The following is a 20,695-nucleotide window of genomic DNA, read 5'->3' on the forward strand; positions in this document are numbered from 1 at the left end:
AGCCATGTAGCTTATTAGGAAGACTAATATGCTCAATTTCCCTCCCCCACTAATAGCTGGCTCACAGATTCACTAAATCAAATTGTCAATACCTTCAGTTATAAGTTGAACCACATGCTTAAATTCTCATCTCAAATTTTCAGTCTGATGAAGCACTCATTTTTATTAATGGTTCATTCAGCGTATGGGGCCTTTTCTTGATACAAGTGATCTAAAAATGCTGTCTTATAAATTTGTTTTAAACTATTTGGATTATTATACGTCTCTTTATTTATTTGTTTGTTTATTTATTTAACAATCAATTTTATACCCGCAATATCACAAAAGTTCAATGCAGTTTACAAAACTTAAAAATACATACGTAAGTAAAAATTAAAACAAAGCTAACAAAACAACATCATGAGTCACCATACTGAGACCTCATCTGCAAACTACTCACTACTCCCTACCTTCCCACTGGGCCTTCTTTATCGTGCTCCCAAAGTGCCTCTGAAACAGCCAAGATTTTAATTATTTTTTAACTGAAGAAGTAACTACCTCTGTTCTCAACTTCTCTGGCATGCTATTCCACAATATTGGGCTGCCCACAGAAAGGGTACAGTCTCTAATTTCACCCAAATATGTCATCCGACAGATGGAACTTCAACCAGCCCTTTATTCTGTGATCTTAGTGAGTGATAGAATATATACTCTTAATGTTGCACCAAGCTATGGGGTATTAACATGATTGATCATGGAGGAGAAGTCCATTAAAGGCTATTAATCAAGTTTACTTAGGGAATAGCCACTGCTATTAATTGCATCAGTAGCATGGGATCTTCTTAGTGTTTGGTTAATTGCCAGGTTCTTGTGGACTGGTTTGGCCTCTGTTAGAAACAGGATGCTGGGCTTGATGGACCCTTGGTCTGACCCAGCATGGCAGTTTCTTATGTTTCTTACCTTATATTCAATTCTTGAGTTAATGGAAAGGCAATGTCACTTTGCCAAGATCGTGGTGATGTGATCGAACCTCCTGCAATCCGAAAGCAGACAGGCTGCCGAGTTTTGAGGCAACAGAAGTTGACAAAGAGCTGAGTCAGAAAGACCCAGAAAAAGAGTTGCAATGATCAAAAATTAGCAAAAGCACAGCCTGAACTACAAATCTGCAATCTAAAGGTTCCAAAAAAGGCTTAAGCTATTTCAGCAATCGAATTTTATAAAAACCCAAATGAATAAGATGTTTCAAATAAGTGGATATAGATAAGCGAGAATCTAACAGATGCTGATACTTTTAGGGTATGGCTCTTCAAATGGACCTCAACATTCTCAGGGGCATTCTTGGTTCTGGAAAGAAATAAAATTTCAAATTTAGATTGATTCAAAACCAGACAATTATAAGGCATCCATTTTTGGATTGCTTCAAAACAGATTTTCAAAAATTTGATTGTAGAGCCAAGAGAACCTTGAACAGGAACCAAAAATTGTATGACATCTGCATAAATAAAAAAAGACAAACCCAAACCAGCTAACATGATGCAATTACATGATGCAATTACATAGATGTTAAACAAGATTGTGGATAACCAGAGCCCTGCGGCACCCCAGTAGAAACTTTAGACCAATTAGAAAAATTTCTGCCAACAGCAATCTGTTGTGATCTGTCACTCAGATATGAAATAAGCCATTTTAGAGGTTGACTACTAATTCCCAATGTCTTAAGATGGTGAATTAAGATATTATGATCAACTGTATCGCAGGCAGCTGATACATCCAACAGAACTACCGTAAAAACCTTGCAGAACAGTATTACAAACAAATAATAACAGGGTCTCAGTACTGCTATGCTTCCTAAACCCAAATTTATTTGGAAACAATAGTGAGTTCTCCTAAAAAAAAAATCAGATAGCTGAATTAGAATTACATTTTTAAGCAACTATGAATAAAACAGAAGAAATTGGCTGGTAACTACTTAAAATGTGAGGAGCAAGAATGCCAATCTTCAGTAAAGGTCTAACAGTAACTCTTTTAATTGCACTGGGCAAATAACCCTCTGCAAATGACAAGTTAACTATAGAAGGCAACAAAGATGCAATCAGCTCTCTGACGGCTTTTAACAAACCAACTGACATGGAATTTAATCTATTGGAAGCAGGATTCATTTTTGCAATAATCTGCTCAACTTCTGTATCATGGCTTGTCTTCACATTTAATCACTCAACTACAGATTGTACAAAATGCCTCTGCTAAGCTCATCTTTGGGGAAAAAAATAATTTGATCAAATTACCCCATTATTGAAACAACTTCATTGGTTGCCAGTTGTTTACTGGATTCAATTTAATATCAGTTGGCCTTACTTTATGTTAGGGTTGTGACCCAGCTCGACCCTTGGGTTCTGGTGGCCAGAAGGACTTGAACAAGGGAGACACCTAATGCTAAACCTGGACTGGAATCCAGAGTGGAGACAGAAGTCAGACAGGACCAAAGAGGCAGGCTGCAGGGCTATAGGCTGATGGACAGAACTAGACACAGAAGCCAGAGGAGACTAGGAATGCAGGGTGCAGGGCTGGAGGCTGATGTCTGGTGGGTCTGGAGCTCAGGCAGGAACCAAGATCTGGGATGGAACACTGGGACAAGACAGGAGTTAATAATACTGCCAAGCTTGAGACAGGAGGCCTGGGAGCAAGGCTAGAGACAGGCAGCTTGGGGAAACCTGGGAGCAAGGCTAGAGACAGGCAGCTTGGGGAAACCTGGGAGCAAGGCTAAAGACAGGTGACTTAGGGAAGCCCGGGAGCAAGGCTTGAGACAGGCGGCTTAGGGAAGCCTGGAAGCAAGGCTTGAGATGGGCAGCTTAGGGAAGCCAGGGAGCAAGGCTTGTGACAGGCGGCTTAGGGAAGCCAGGGAGCAAGGCTTGTGACAGGGAAGCCAGGGAGCAAGGCTTAAGATGGGCAGCTTAGGGAAGCCAGGGAGCAAGGCTTGTGACAGGCGGCTTAGGGTAGCCAGGGAGCAAGGCTTAAGATGGGCAGCTTAGGGAAGCCCAGGAGCAAAGCTTGAGATGGGCGGCTTAGGGAAGCCCGGGAGCAGGGCTTGCAACAGGCAGCTTAGGGAAGCCTGGAAGCAAGGCTTGAGACAGGTGGCTTAGGGAAGCCCGGGAGCAAGGTTTGAGACAGGATGATTTGGGAAGCCCGGGAGCAAGGCAGGAAGCTGCAGAGAGCCACAAGGAATACAAGACTCGAGGGGCCAAGCAAAGAGCCAAGCAGACTCAGACTCAATGACAAGGCACAGAGTGTACACTTTGGCAGGGCTAAATAGGCAGAGATCTGCTGAGTCATGAGGTCACCAACACTAGAGCTGGAAAGAGGGTAGAGGCAGCTTCCGGAGTACCTCTGGTGGTTGGGAGGCTGCATGACAAGTAGAATCACAACACTTTCAATACTTTAAAGTGTGAAAAAGCAGAAAATACCTCAAATTAAAATTATGTAATGGCATTATATTCTGGTATTCTTTCTTACTTAACTAACATGCTTATTTCTTACTGTCCCAGTCATATTCTTCAGTCCTCCCAACAGGAATTATTAAACATCCCCATGATTAAAAAAAAATTAGGTTGGACCCAACCTGCGAGATGGCCTTTTCCTACTTAGCTCCTACCTTGTTAAACTCCCTCTCTCCTGTTTTACATTTGGAAAGGGATTTTATAAGGATTCAAAAAGGTCTGAAGATTTCCTTTTTTTCACCAGTATTCAATAGTTAAATAACTCTTTTTTATATCTGTTATTATTTTACAAACTCTCCATATTTTACAAACCATACAAGTGCCTTTCCTCACTTTTTTCCTTTGTTTTAGGTTTTCATATCATGAACTATTAATTTGTTATATTAGTTAAGAACTTTATTGTATAGCACTTTTATCTTATTAGAAGAAAGGTAATTATTTAACTCAAACAAACCAACTAACTAACTAAACTATCTAGCCTATGAGCCAGTGTAAGCTCACAGGCCTTGCAGTGGCTCCAATACCTCTTCATGCAGGGCTTCCTACTAGTATAGAAACTCATGCATGGGAGAGGCTACTCCTGGGTCTATGAATGCTGGCTCATGGGACCCCCTGACTTCCACAACCAATGCTGCTACTCCTGGTGTCTGAAGAGCACTGCCATTTGAGGAACTTGTGACCCCAGCTGAAAATTTTATGATACGACCAACGGTTTGGAAAGCCCTGTTCTAAGGATTCTTACATAAAAATATGGTGAAAAGAAAAAGACATGGGGAATTTGTTTGTTTCCTACAAGAATAAAGTAGCTTTGCAAAAGTCACAAAGAAGACCGGTGTTGCGCACATCAGTCGCAGGCAGCTGCGACCTTTGCTGCTCACCTCCTTTCTCTATGCAGCTCCAAGTCTGGGGAGAATGGTGGCCTCTGCTCCCACAGGGCGGCATGGGCGTTCCCGGAAGCCATCTTACATCTGGGGTTACCTAATGCATGTGCTCGCATGCCTGCCCCCTTCTTAAACGCGTCATGGCAGGAATCTCGGGAGCGTCCCAACTGCATGATGTCATCCGCTTACCATACTTAAACTCAGCTGACTTCTTGCAAGATGAGTTAGCAAGGATTCCTGTCCTATTTCCGCCACACTGGGACTCCCTCGCTATCCTACTGGGTGACCTAGATACCCGCTTCTTGGGGGCCTTGCCGCACTCAGGGCTATCTGTTCCTTGGAGAGCCATTACTTTCTGTTTCTCTGTTTCAGTGAGTTCCTACATCATCCTCGGACGACCCTTGCTGTTCTTGTTCGGACCTCCTCGGTGCCTGATCCTCCATCTATTTCCACAGTACCTGCGTGAGTACAGAACCTGCTCTTCTACCTTTGTGGCACAGATTCTCGGGTTACCCCGCTTGCAGGCCACTACCGGATCATTCCAGTCTTGTGCAACTTCTCATCGGCTTCTGGCCTACCCCACGCAGCGGACCACTACCAGAATTGCCAGCACAAGCTACGCCTAGAGAAGGTATTCACTGGACTACTCCTTGCTGAGGATTACTACTCGGACCGACCAGCTGCAGGTCACTCTCTCGGGACTGACTCTATCAATCCGCTCCTCGGATCACCATTGGCTGTATAATAAAGTTGTTTCCTCTGTTGTCCATCACTGCTGAGACCTTGCCTGTTGTGGTAAGGGCCCACAGGGCTCCTTCCCTGTGGGCGGAGTTTTCACTCGCCACGACCCAAGGGCCCACTGTTAGTTCAAGACACACAGTACATAACAACCAGTAGCAAAGATTGAACAAATATCTATTGGATATTAACTGGTATCTCAGACCTTAACACTAACCAGGTCTACTATTTTCCATTTTAAAAACTCTGATAAAAGTTCTCAGTGTTAAATTTAATCTCTCTCCAACCATAAAATTTGGTAGTGAGATTTGATCATTTTAGACTGCTGAAGTCCAAGTATGAAACCACAAAGAATAAATGGTATATGTTTCTCAGATTAAATGCTAATGTAAGAACAAAGGAACAATTTTAAGCAATTGCTATGCAGCATATGTGTCATTCATTATTATGTCTGCATTTCCCCATTTAAACCACCACTGTTATTACATTTCTTAAAAAATAAAGTTGTCAAAATTTCATATAATTTTTTTATGTTATGCCAGTCAGCATTGTTTCAAATTACATTGTGCTAGATGTTGAATTTTAAAATGTTAATAATAAAATCAGGCATTATTCTTTCTTCCAGCTGTTAAAACTATAGTCATAATGTTGGCAACATCTGTTCTGTTCATATTAATGAATTAGTGCTATCAAAAATGTGATACATTTTTAGACCCGTGTTTGCAGCTAAATAAACATCAGATCAAAATGTTTATGTGAAACATACAGGACAATAGACCTATGGAAAAGATATTACATAAAACATTGGTATAAAACTTCACTTTGATAAATACAATATTGAATTTGACTGGAGCCTTTTTTTTTTGTTGCAGTATCACCAATGCTAGTGAATATGTCATTACTGAAAGCAGGCTGATTTCCTAAATTTAAGAGCCTTGCCCCTAGATTAATTTTGCTATAAATTTTGCATGAATAATGCCCACGATAAAAAGGGGGCATGGTAGGGTAATTTTTGAGTTGCCGCAACGCATGTTAAATTTAGCAAACCTGCAATATTTTCACTTCACATCTTGTAAAGTTTTGGGCTGCTCTGGAAGGGGGAAGAGAGAGATGGAGAGAGAGACACTTTATAAGGCTCTCATATTAGTCAACTATTTATACCACTATAGGATGGTCATCTAGAAACTCGAGGTGAGGTTTTGGTGGTGGTCTAGGGTTTGGGGACAGTTTTACATGCACCTTCAGACGTGCGAACAGCACAGTAATCATCAGTGAAGATTTGATGTGATTTGGAGTGAGGAAAGATACACAAAGGTGAGATTTCTACAATGTACTTTCACCCTAGCTTGATACACTATCTGGGTGCTATCAAGCTAGGGAGAGAGAGAGAGATAGACAGACAGATAAAGATATATATATATATATTTATGTTTAAATATAATTTAATTGTATTTTGTACACGTGTTTCACCCTTTCTTGTGTCCTTAATACTTTGGTAGTACTCTGCAAAGTGAAACAGCATAATTCATTTTATTTAAACTCATTTTTAATACATTTCCTAATTAATATTAATATTTATTTGCATAGCAACATCAGCATATATGATATCATACTATACAAGATAATTCATAGGATTTGAGGGTTCTGCAATAGAGGACTTACAATTTCAATCCAAGTACAGAAAGATTCAGTGATTTCTTCAAAGTCACACAGTAAGTGATGTAATGCAAGAAATTAAAATGGATTCCCTAAGCTCATAGGTCTATGCTCTTAACTTCTGTATTGCACTGAATGAAATGAATCCAACTTTTTAGTAACTGGTATATGTTGTAATTAGTACATTTCAATGGTATTAATTGGCTTTCGAGCTGAATGCAAATCTATAAAAGGGAAAATAACAGCATTATTATAATGCAAATTTCACAGCCAAAGCCAACAACTAAACATGTTTTAAAATATTCTTTACTAAATGGACTAAGCAAATGAGTCATTTTACATTAAAGAAGAATGAACGCTAAGCAAGAAGAGGCAGTTATACTGCTATAGAAGTTTAGATTATAACCAAACACATGAATAGACCTCAAAATTAGAGGTCTGGGCCCTATTTTATGCAGATTAAACTGAAGGATTGCATTTACCCTACCAGACACAATGGCATAAAAAATATTTCTATTTTGATCGGTTTGGATCCCTGGTAAACTACAAACCTTCACAAAGCCAGACTGATCCATATTTATTAAACAGGGAATCATCTAGACAGAGGTTCATATTCAAAAGCCATTTAGACCAGGGCTTCTAAACCTGTCCTGGAGACCCCACAGCCAATCTGGTTTTCAGGATATCCATAATCAATATATGTATGGCATAAATTTACATATACTGAATCTTCATGGTATGTACATTTATCTTATGCATATTCATTCTAAGTATTCTGAAAACCCAACTGGCTATAGGAAATTTTGATTAATCAGCCATATAGCCAGCTAAATTAGCAGGATAATTTATCTACTATGCAGCCTACTGAATATGTACTTCCTGTTTTAATCTATTAGCTAGCACTGAAGACTATTTATTTACAGGAATTTATAATCTACTTTTATTACCAGACATGCTGTTCAAGGTGGACAACAATCACAGATCATACAAAATTAATACAGAATAATAAAAATAATCAATCACTCACTTGACAAACATAATACTATGTTTTAAGTCTTATATTCTTATGTATACTCTCCTAATTGCTGGACTATAAGGTAGGGATATATATTGTTTAAAAGAAAGTACAAAATAGGACGAATAAGACTAATTCATTTCACGGCGCCCCCTCAATGAAACAAAACTTATTTGCTTCTTTTATTTTAAACAAATGCATTGGGCCTAGGCCTAGGCCCAAAGCCAGGGCCTCGCTTACAACATAGGCTGAGGTCCTAAGCAGAGGCCACCGCATAGCCCTAGGTGAGGCCCTCGCTTCAGTCCTAGGCCAAGATGTTGGCGTCGCACTATGGCATAGGCCGAGACACAAAGCAAGGACCGTGGCATAGGCCCGAGTGTGATGCTGGGGTCTCAGCAGAAGCCCAAGATGGGGCCTCAGCCAAGACTGCCAAAATAAAAAAAAACCCCACAAAAACCAAATTAAACCTTACTTGATCAGGCCCAACACCACGCTGTGTCCTGGAAGCCGGTTCCTGATGCCAGGGTCTTGTTCCGGAACCAAGCCCAACACCGCGACCCAACCCGAAGGCCAGGTCCCAATGCAGAGGCCTCCTCCAGGATCCAGGCCTAACACCATGACCCAACCCAGAGGCCAGGTTCTCAGTATAGGCAGGGGCCCAGGCCCAATGCTGCAACCTGACCCAGAAGCCATGATCCAAACTGGAAGCTGGGTCCTGATGCCAGGATGCAGGCCCGATGCTGGGGCCTCGGTCAGGAGGCCTAGGTCAGGCCTAGGCCATAGAGCCCAGGCCTGGAAGCTCCTATTCACATGGCCTCTTCTTTCTTCTTCCAGAAGCACAATGATGGCATCTGATGGGGTTGCACTGGAGTCAATTAACTCTGGCACATTCATCCCAGAAGATGCCATCATTATGCTTCAGGAAAAAGAAAGAAGAGGAGCATCCAAACCTGCAATGTATCATGGGCTTGGCCTATGCAAGTCCAAGGCTTCAGCCTAGTCTGAGCAGGTGGATCCCCACTGGACTGGGTAAGTGGGGGCTGTGGGACTCCTGACCTCCAGCATTTTTCCAGGAGGGAGGGCTCATATTCATATTCTCTCTCTCAAAGTGTAGTATTACCGCAAAGTGTGAAAAGTTAACGCACTTTGTGGTAATACCTATGCGAAGTGTTAACATAACACACATTGCGATAAATAGGCTATTACCACAAAACATGCCCCTTTTCCTATTGCATGCAATATTTAGTGCAGTTTGATAAATCTAAGCCATAGTCTGTTTGGTTTAAAGTTATCCAATGTTCCTTGTAATAATGTAATAATGTTCGATGGTTGATTGTTACTGTTCAATGTTCTATGTAAAAAACCCCGGTCTAACCTCCCAGACCAGGGCAACCTTTTCGTTACTTGTAAACCGGATTGATTTGTATTGCATACAGGAATTCCGGTATATAAAAATTAAAAATAAATAAATAAATAAATAAATCCAGACAAAGGTAACTGAATACCTTTATTCATATATATTTAGTGGGACATTTATCATGTTAAATATCCTTAACAGCTTATCTGTATAACATTAGCTGGATAAGTTATCCATTATCCACTTTTCTGAATATTGGCCTCAATATTTTAAAATCTCAGTTTCATAAGGATATAGGCCAATAAGAATCTTTTAGAGTCCAGTTTCTCCTTGCTTTACACCTTTATAACAACTAGGGGTGTGCAGCAACAATTTTGTTTTTCGTTTCTTAACACTTATGCATTATAGTATGCACTAAAATTATTTAATGCACATTAAATGGTTTAGTGCATGCTAAATCATTGAGGGAGTTATTTATAAAGCTCTTAACCACGTTTTATACACATAAATGGTTATACTAAAATAGCCCGTGACACTGTGTGCATAAAAGTACAAACACAACTGCAGAAATGCATGTCAGGGGAGTGGGGGGCAAAGTTTGAACTTATATGTATACTTTTTATTGCTACAAGTATCCATTTTAGTTATTATGCATAAGTTATGTCCTCCAAAGTGCAGGTATAAATTTGCATAAAGTAATGTGCGCAGTTGCCCATTACCCAAGTGTTTTCAAAATGAATTTATGTGTATGTTTCCTTTGAAAAACTCAGTAAAATCTGTATTACAGTGTATAAGCAGACTCTTGTTTGTGGACTTATAAAAATTATATTCTATTCACATTAAATGGTTTAGTACACACTGGAAATGACATGAAAAAAAATTGTAAATGAGACCAAACAGTATATGCTGGTAGTGCTTTCATGTTGCTTCAAATCAAAACCACATCCCTAATAAATGCTAAATGTTGTTCAGCTAACAATTGTCCATATTCTCATGCTTCCTTAAACATGTGTTAAATGGGATCTCTGGCATCTGTATCTCCAATCTGAATTAAATGGTAAAACTGAGGTCATGTGGTTTGTAGAATGTCATTGACTCCAAATGTTACCACTGTTACAATTAACAGGAGGTGTTCTTTCTCCTATTTGTCTGAGGAATTTAAAGTGAATGATCAACTTCCTCAAATATAAACATGTCCTGTATTTTCAGATGACACCATTTTCTTCTGCATGACCTATTACAAGACTGTGATTCCATTTAACATAAAAGTAAATGCTGTATCATTATTTTTGACTGTTTTACCATCTCACTGAGATAATTTATTATACTCAGCAATTAAATGTAAACAACCTTCTCTTCATAAGCACACCATGGTCAGAAAAAACAAACTAAAACTGGAAGGAACTTTGCCAATAAGGTGGAACCACGAGTTTCAACTAAAATAATCAATAAACAAGCTCAAATATCTAGGAATCCAATACCAAGGCATATCAAAAAATCCTTCTAAACTAAATATTACCATGATATTGAAAAACAGCATATATTTACTGGAACACTGGACAGACTGGCCTCTCTCTCCTGGGAAAATATGCATTAGTTAAAATGATAGCATTATCCCAAATTCTCTACCTAATACAGACAATTCCAGAATGGACAATGGCAAAACATGTCCTATGATTCAAAACAATGGTCAATAAGTTAAGCTGTAATGCTAAAAGGCAAAAGATAAGTTATAATATATTAACAAGAAAAGCAAAGAAAAAGGGAGGCTTGCTCTTTTAAATTTGAGACCATATATAGGTAGCATGTCTACCTATATATGTAGTACATATGAAAGATAGTAAAATGCCATCAAAATTTAAAGAACACCCTATTAAACCTGTTTAAACAGCTTGGAGACAGAAGAGAAAATACTGTCAAAGAGAGATGAAGATCTCAGCAATGTTCCCTAGGTGACTAGGTGTATGCAAATTTTTTTCATGTGAGCAACAATTTTTTTAAACCAACAATTTTTGAGCACCAGTATTAGTGTTGTATTTCTATATACAGCAGAAAGAAAAATGTATGTGAGCAACCATATAAAACTTATGAGCGACACTCCACAATGTATGAGTAATTGCTCATGTGCTCAGCTTAGAGGGAACAGTGGAAATCAGCATTTATTGTGTTGTGGACAAGGTAGATGTTTCCCTGGGATTAGAGTAATGTGCATTTCCAACATTAGTAATAAGGTTGTAAAAAATTTGCGTTTATTAGTGCAACCATGTACTGACAATTTTATGTCCTTTGAGACTATGAAAGAAAAATGGGATCTGGCAAACCTTTTCATTTATTTATTTATTTTTGTACAAGGAAGGCATTATTTCAACTCTACTAAATCACAAAATAAAGAAGCCTTTCAAATGACTGAATTTGAAGACTATTTTTGGAACATTACATCTTGCAAACTGACATTTCAAATTGATATTTGATGTGTAGACAAGAATAAATAGAGTCTTACCTGGAAAAATTGAGAACGGAGTGGTCAGAAGAGCTAGGGAAAACAGAGAAAAAAACATATTAAGCTACTTCGAGCAGGCATCAAATGACAATGCAAATTTAATTGAGATGCGATTTAAATTGGTATACGCATCATAATACCATATGTGAGAGAGTTGTGAAAATGAAATTATGGAACAATGATATATGCATAATGGGAGTTATTTTCAAAACTAGGAAGTTAGTTGCAAAGTTCACAGATACTTTTATACACAGACTTGGCACCAATTCTAAAAGTGAAAATAAGCATGCACTTGCCCTTTGAAAAATGCCCAGAGAAAAAGCACTGCTAGAGCTACTTCCTCCCTGATAAATAACATGCATAGCTTTGAAAATGGAAAACTATGCAGATTGTTGCATCCTCTGACCTAACATCTCTAAGCCAACCAATTTTCACATGGATAAAAGTATGCAAGATGTTTTCCCACGCATACTTTTACCCAGGAAAAAGGTGAGCAATTTTAAACAGCCCTTTTACCCAGCTAAATGGCTTTTGAAAATAGTCTTTAAAGTGCAAATGTAAGCCAGTCTCATTAGTGCACAGCTTATTGAGAGTCAGAAACTAAAATAATTTTGGTAGGGAAGGTATTTGGAAGAAGCAAAGTCTGGACATACAGTATAAGTTAATTCTGTTGGAAGGTGTTGCTATCTTAATGGGCCTTACAAAAGCAATTAACATTTTCATTTATATAGTGATAATGCTAGTCAGAAAGAAATAGACCAAAAAATCAACTGTGTAATAATGTCTATATAATAATACTTAGTTCAAAAAGAACATCATTAATGAAGGCTGTGTTGCAGATTGTGATACCTCATAAACATATAGAGCCTCTCAGTGTTTGTCAGAGGGTGCTCATTTATAAAACAAAGTCACGTTCAAAGCATTAACCACAATGTATGGACAAGGTTATACGCTGTATGGACTTTCTTTGTTTATAATCACTGGTATCACCAATCATGTGAATTTTTACAATGCTTTTGCAATTTTTTTGAAAACTTTTTCAATTTAGTGAAAATAAGATGGAAACTGATCACTTATCGTTGTATGCTAGCGTGCATGGGTGACAGCTTTTTTCGGAACACCGGCATGAACCCGGCACGTCCGTGTTTCGTGGACTTCTTCAGGGGTTTAATTTTGCAGCGGTGTCTACAATAAAAATGATAGAGGTTAAACATGTGAACCACAGGTTAAACAAAAAGGTGCTTGAACCTACGTCATCCAATGTTAAAGGCATACATTGTTGAAAGCTTGTCCCATCACGTAAGACGCTTTGTGCGTGATCACAGCTTGAAGAAGCAGGATCCGCCATTACTTTACCGCACTTTATTTAAAGAGAAACCAAAGGGTTGTCTGCAGACCAATCGGAATAAGACCGGAAGTTACGTTAGAAAGCACAGGCTAGAGCAATGATGACCACTCAATGTTGTCATTAAGTCCTGCTGGGGCTTCTGTTGCCAGAGTGAAAATCCACCACTGTTCCCTGTAGTTAAGGTGATTCATGACGTCACCACCCCTCGAATTCATTTGCACCTGTTCTAAAACAGTCCATTGTAATTGGTCAAATGTATGGGAATACTGAGAACAATGTTTGACAATTGGGGCTTCAATATTGGCTGTATTGATGCGACTTCGGTGTTCACGTAGTCTAACTTTTATTTGTCTTTTGGTGCGGCCCACATATAAAAGGGGGCATGGACATTGAATGAGATAAATTATCCGTGTGGATTCACATGTCGTAGTTGCATTTTTGTAATATTTTTTATGGGTAATAGGGTGTTTCTATTCATGTCCTTCAATCGTAAGCTTACATACGTCACATTTGCCACATCTAGTATGTGTGCCATTAGTCACTATGGGTCTGCTATGTGAGACTGATGCGTGCACCACCTGGTCCTTGATGTTTCTACTGCGTTGATACCCCATGTTATATGGGGTACCAAAAGTCCATAAATCCAAACACAATCCCCAACTCAGACCCATAATCTCTAGTAATGGATCCTTACTGGAACCGCTAGCTATTTTTTTGGATTCCTTTTTACAACCTTTTTTTAAAGAAATGTGTTCCTATGTCAAAGATTCAACTCAAGTTTTGAAAAAATTACAAGAAGTTGAAATTTCGTCATCTGATACAATATTAGTTACTATGGATGTAATATCCTTATATACTAATGTATCTCAACCCACAGCGTTGTCTATTGTAGAAGAATGTCTTAAAGAAAAGCAAACAGGTGGTCGGATTCCATTTAAATTTATTTTTGAAATAGCACAACTTGTTCTTCAACATAATTATTTTCAATTTAATGGTGAATTTTATTTACAGACCAATGGGGTCCTCGGTGGCCCCATCAATAGCCAACCTAGTCATGGATCGTTTTGAACGTACATTTATAAACCCTTCAACCTGGTTCTCACATATCAATTTTTGGATCCGGTACATTGACGACTTATTATTCTTTTGGACAGTGGAAGAAACAGAATTACAACATTTTTTATCTTGGGTAAACAGTTTGGATCCCGATTTAAAATTCACTTTATAATCCAGTAAGACTAATCTTCTGTTTTTGGACATTATGATTAATAAGCAAGCCACCACTCTCAACACTACTGTATATCGTAAAGACATTGAAAGAAACAACCTTTTGCGTTACAATAGCTTCCTCCCACGAGCATTCAAAAACGGACTCCCTGTTAGTCAATTCTTTAGAATACGACGTCTCTGTTCATCCAACAAAGATTTCAAGACTCAAGCACAAATTTTGGCCAAAAGATTTTTTGAACAGGGATATCCATTTTCAGTTGTATACAGGGCTTACAAACGAGCATACTATTCGCCCCGGGAATCCCTTCTACCGTATCGCACTAAAGGATCGGTGACAGCCAGCATCTGTGTATTACCACACACAGATAAATCTTATTTGATTGTTGAAAGCATCAGAAAACACTGGCATGTTTTACAACTTCACCCTTTTGTTCATTGAAACTCCTTTGATTTCTTATCAACGCAGTAGAAACATCAAGGACCAGGTGGTGCACGCATCAGTCTCATAGCAGACCCATAGTGACTAATGGCACACATACTAGATGTGGCAAATGTGACGTATGTAAGCTTACGATTGAAGGACATGAATGAAAATACCCTATTACCCATAAAAAATATTACAAAAATGCAACTACGACATGTGAATCCACACGGATAATTTATCTCATTCAATGTCCATGCCCCCTTTTATATGTGGGCCGCACCAAAAGACAAATAAAAGTTAGACTACGTGAACACCGAAGTCGCATCAATACAGCCAATATTGAAGCCCCAATTGTCAAACATTGTTCTCAGTATTCCCATACATTTGACCAATTACAATGGACTGCTTTAGAACAGGTGCAAATGAATTCGAGGGGTGGTGACGTCATGAATCACCTTAACTACAGGGAACAGTGGTGGATTTTCACTCTGGCAACAGAAGCCCCAGCAGGACTTAATGACAACATTGAGTGGTCATCATTGCTCAAGCCTGTGCTTTCTAACGTAACTTCCGGTCTTATTCCGATTGGTCTGCAGACAACCCTTTGGTTTCTCTTTAAATAAAGTGCGGTAAAGTAATGGCGGATCCTGCTTCAAGCTGTGATCACGCACAAAGAGTCTTATATGATGGGACAAGCTTTCAACAATGTATGCCTTTAACATTGGATGACGTAGGTTCAAGCACCTTTTTGTTTAACCTGTGGTTCACATGTTTAACCTCTGTCATTTTTATTGTAGACACCGCCGCAAAATTAAACCCCTGAAGAAGTCCACGAAACACGGACGTGTCGGGTTCATGCCGGTGTTCCGAAAAAAGCTGTCACCCATGCACGCTAGCATACAACGATAAGTGATCAGTTTCCATCTTATTTCACTAAATTGAAAAAGTTTTCAAAAAAATTGCAAAAGCATTGTAAAAATTCACATGATTGGTGATACCAGTGATTATAAACAAAGAAAGTCCATACAGCGTATAACCTTGTCCATACATTGTGGTTAACGCTTTGAATGTGACTTTGTTTTATAAATGAGCACCCTCTGACAAACACTGAGAGGCTCTATATGTTTATGAGGTATCACAATCTGCAACACAGCCTTCATTAATGATGTTCTTTTTGAACTAAGTCAGAAAGAAATGCCATCTTTCGCAAACTAGGAAAAACACATGGAACTATATCTGACTTGCGAAACGATTACATATAATATAGGGAAAAAAAGACAATTATATAAAAATGTGGACTAGGTTTCGAAATGCACTGTTGCAACTGCTCACTATTCTACCAGCTCAAAGAAATTTTAAATCCAGTAAATCTAGCCACCTTGACTACATCTTCTGGTAACAAATTTTCTAGTTTGAACAAGCATTGATTTTATAAACTTCCATCATATGCCCTATTACTCTTCTTTTTCAAGCTGAAGAGTTCAAACCTGTTTAGCCCTTATAAAAAAGGGAACTATTCAATTCACTTTATCAATTTTATTCGCCTTCTCTGTACTTTTTCAAGCTCTGATACATCTTTTCTAAGCTGGGGTGACCAGAACTGTGTGTAATACTTAAGGTGTGATCTCACCATGAATTCATACAGAGAAATTATGATATTCTCTATTTTATTCTCCATTCCTCTACAAATAATTTTTTTCAATTTTATATTTATTTCATCAATTCAAGACAATAACTTACTTCAGAAAAAAAAAATGACTTCTCAAAAAGGAATAAAAGAAAGAAATAATTTTTACAACAAATTAAATCTTATTAACAATAAGTCATTTTCCCATAAGGAAATTCTATGTGCGGGGGATGTAATATTGGGAGAGATACAGGAATCAAACATTCAAAAAAATAGGCTTAACATGAAATTGGCTACCTTATATCATGGATCTAAATAGACCTAGTTTATCCAGGAGAAGAATTCAATACTCCTGGAGTTAATAAAAAATTTAAGCTATTCTGGAAAAAAAATACAAAGCATTCGTTCAATGAACAAATTATACATTTGCAAGGATCCCTTAATACACAGGAAAACCCCAATGATATAATCTGAGGGTGAAAAGTAAGAAAACTACGCCTTCATTCTTGGGTAACATGAGCAAAGTCTGGAAAGATACAAATTATCTGGCCATAAAAGGGTACAGAAATATTCTTAAAGTATCTCTTCATTACTTCACTCAGTTCATATTCTGAAATAAAAGAAACAAGAAGAGTTGAGCAATCATAAACGTCTGCGGTAGAGTCTTCCAGAAATTAAGATGGCATCAGGACTTTGAGCTTGAGAGATTTTCCCTTTATTCATAACTGGTAGGAAAAATGACTTGTTTATAGAGGGAGTTTTTCCCTCCTCCAAATACAATATTTCCAAAAAATATTTTTTAAGAGTTTGGTAGTTTTCACCTGTAAGCTTAGGGAAATTCCAAAATCGGAGATTTAAATGCCGAGTGTAGTTTTCTAAATACTCCAACCTTCTAGAGCAGTTACCAAAATCTTTTTTTTTTTAAATTTTTAATTTATACATTTTTAAATTACATTGAAAGAACAATTTACAGATATTTGCAATCTGATAAAGAAAGTTTACATTACAAATCAAGTGCAATATATTATCTGTATTTGAGGAAAATTAAATTTAAGAAGAAATCCTCGAGAAGTAAAGAATCAAAGTGGTTAAAGGTAACCTATTTGAATATCAAATAAACAATCAAAAATAAGAATGGCACCTAATACATTTTCTATATTATTTTGCCTCTGTTTCCAAGGCTAGAGACTCTAGGGCTATTGAATCCAAAAACAATCTCAATTGTGTGTCTTCAAAGAAAATGAATTTCTAATTTTGATGTGTTGTCTCGCATTTACATGGGAATTTTAAAAGCATTCCCCCCAATTTTTCAATTTCTGCTTTAAAGGATAGAAATGTTCTCATTCTTAATTGTGTAGATCTATAAAGATCTGGATATATCCAAATTGGAGCCCCAAGGAACTTCTCTGATCTTTTCCTCATATAAAAGCAGATTACAATATCTCTGTCAGATGCAAAAACAAATGTTATGTGCAAAGTTGCCCTAGTTTAAATCAATGTTTCTGCAGTAGTTTCTAAAACTGCAGTCAGGTTTGTTTGGGATTCTTCTGGTTTATTATCCAAAGCACCTTTAGTCCCCTTTGATGAAATATAATAGATTTTTGAAATTGGAAGGACAGATTATTGAGGCATCTGTAAAATGTAGGTAAGATATTCTTTAAACATTTCCAACGGTAAAATTAAATCCTGTCTGGGAAAGTTCAATACTCTTAAATTTAGATATTTCAAAGTATTCTCAGTGGCTTCAAGCCTTTTATCATAGAGTATTTCTGTTTTAGTAAATCTCTGGTAACAACCTTCCATCTTTTTCACTCTTTCTTCAAGTTGATACTTTTCCCCTTCCGTCTTTGTCATAACAGCCTCAATATTAATGAATTGTTGATTAAATGCTTCTGTTGATTCAGTTAATTTTACTATAGCTAACTCAAGTGCTTTGATAGCCAACCAGATAGAGTCCATCGTAACCTCTGCAGGTTTAACTAAATGCAGAGAATTATCTTTTTGATTGCTGGATTGTTGCAGCCCTTCCCTAGCCGTGTCTCCTTCTCCCTTCTCTACTTTAGAAGGGGTAATTTCTAAGAAATCAGAAGGAATTAGTAAAGGTCGAGGAGGAGTACTCGGGGCACCAGGACTAAGAGATACTTCGGCCAGAAGAATGGACACCCGCTCTGGGCCCATATCTTCAATGGCCCTATTCACTGGCTGATTGTTAGATGCTGGTGAAAAGAAGGCGTGGATCTGAGGTTGTGAAGGCTCAGAAATGGGAGATGAAGTTACAACCTCCCTAATCTTTGCCTTCCATTTTATATGAGCCATGTTTATATAAAACAGGAAAAACAAAACTCTGATCCTATTCACCTCCTCTCCCCAATCTTAATTAAAGATCTTACTTCTCGAGAGAAGGTTGAGTTGAGAAAAGCAAAATAAAGACTTAATAACTCACAGTTCTGACTTCCACAGAATAATTCCAGCACTTTGAAGGAAAGTAGTAAATGTCCCAAATCTCCAACAAAGCCGCGCACCCCTATGGCGTGCGCGGCTTCAGCGATGTGCCGGGAGCGTCGATGTGCCGCAGGGGGCTGGCTTTTGTTCCCTAGCCAGTCATCCCTGGATGATGTCAGTGCAATCAGGAAGTGCTGGAACAGGAGGTAAAACTCGTTGGGGGCTGGGCTGTCACCTCTCCCCTTCCTTGTCATCAGCACTGGTAAGGAAACAGAAAATTATGGAGCTAGTCCTCTTTCTCTCCTCCACCTCAGTTTCTGCGCCGCAGGGGGCTGGCTTTTGTTCCCTAGCCAGTCGCCCCTGGATGACGTCTGTGCAATCAGGAAATGCTGGAACAGGAGGTAAAACTTGTTGGGGGCTGGGCTCTCACCTCTCCCTTTCCTTGTCATCAGCACTGGTAAGGAAACAGAAAATTATGGAACTAGTCCTCTTTCTCTCCTCCACCTCATTACCAAAATCTTTAATCAATTTTACATTACAAGATTGGGTCTCAGACGCTATAGCCTCCAGGTCCCTCATCTGAGACTGTAGCTCCCTATATTTCTCATCCCATTTCACCTCAAAAGTGTCCACCTTCATAGTAAGGTTCTTGATCTACACCTGAAAATCTTGTAAAGAACAGCCAAACCCAGCAACAAGGTCCCATAAAGTATCTAGAGTGACTACTGCTGGCTTAGGTGGTATATGAAAAGTCTCACCCAGAGTTCCATAGATGACAGTCTCCCACCCCCGCAGTCGCACAAGACCTGTCACCGCCATTCGCCACAGTCAGAGTTGAAGCAGCAGCAATCTCAGGTGCCAGCGGGAGCCAAAGATCTGAAGGGCTCAGGGAACTTCCCCAGGCGAAGCCTGTGCTCCCTCACTGGTTTTCGCAGGTTTTCACAGTGGAGTCTAACACCCCTTCAATTGTGGCTGATCCAGAGGTGAAAGTAATGATCAGCCACTGACCATGAGGAAGAGGCAATTCCGGGGGTAAATTCGGACCTTCCCTTTATGTTTGGATGGCATCTTAAAGGTAATACATCTGAGTGGAAATGAGGAGCGGTCGAGCACATCTGGTTCAAGCCGCCATCTTGCCCCTCTCTACAAATAATTTCTATTTGCTTTTTTAACTTCCATTATACATTGAGTTGAGTATTCTCCACAAGGATTACAAGATCATTTTCCTGGACGGTGAATCCCATTACAGAACCCCATATTGAATACATGTAGTTGAGATTATTTTTCTGGCGCATATAACATTGCACTTGTTCACATAAAATTAAATCTGCCATTTAGATGTCTGGTCTCCTAGTCTTGTGATGTACGATGCCAGTATTAATGAAATTTTGACAAAACCCTCATTGGTGAGCGATTGTTCCAAACACAACAATGTGTTTGACAGTATTCACTTATAAGGACATATCTGCAATATCTAAGTGTGAAATAAACTGCTCAAACAAATTTTTTTGTAATCATCGGGTTTGTCAACAAAGATTTTATGAAGGAGATTCAACCTTATTTTTTTTGTTTTCTGTTATTTTTTTATTTTTTTCAATTATCTTAATTTTTTCATTTATCTGAATATTTCCTTTAACTTTTGAAAGTAATTAAATGCCATATAACCATGAAAAAGGACACATCATTTGGATATATGCAGCGGCACAATATTTAAATGCCCTGCCTGGAACGCCCGGATGTATGCAGTGGCACAAAGTTTAAATGCTCTGCCTGGAATGCCCAACACCCGACACAGCATGTGTTTCATCCAAAAAACTTCATCAGGGGCTCAGGAGTCAATATCTGTGTCTCTTTGTTGGTAACACTCCTCTCAGTATGTTATAGAAACTCGGCGTTTCAAGATGGAGCCGCCATATTAAAAAAGGTGGGATTTAAACTCATTGTCAACTCTTAAAGTAACCATTGGGAGCCAAAAGTTGGATCAAAAACAACCAATGGATGCCT

At 38.6% G+C, this 20,695-nt stretch overlaps 1 protein-coding gene across 1 annotated transcript in view; it reads right to left on the reverse strand.

The window, feature by feature from the left end:
* Nucleotides 1–20,695, reverse strand: part of LRMDA (leucine rich melanocyte differentiation associated) — a 2,937,053-nt gene that overhangs the window by 2,304,728 nt on the left and 611,630 nt on the right. The window contains exon 3 of the mRNA XM_029609518.1: nt 11,621–11,653. Coding sequence (XP_029465378.1) covers nt 11,621–11,653 — 33 coding nt within the window. The remainder of the gene's footprint in view (nt 1–11,620; nt 11,654–20,695) is intronic.

This window comes from Rhinatrema bivittatum, chromosome 7 (genome assembly GCF_901001135.1).
Source record: "Rhinatrema bivittatum chromosome 7, aRhiBiv1.1, whole genome shotgun sequence".
Classification (NCBI taxonomy): Eukaryota; Metazoa; Chordata; class Amphibia; order Gymnophiona; family Rhinatrematidae; genus Rhinatrema; species Rhinatrema bivittatum.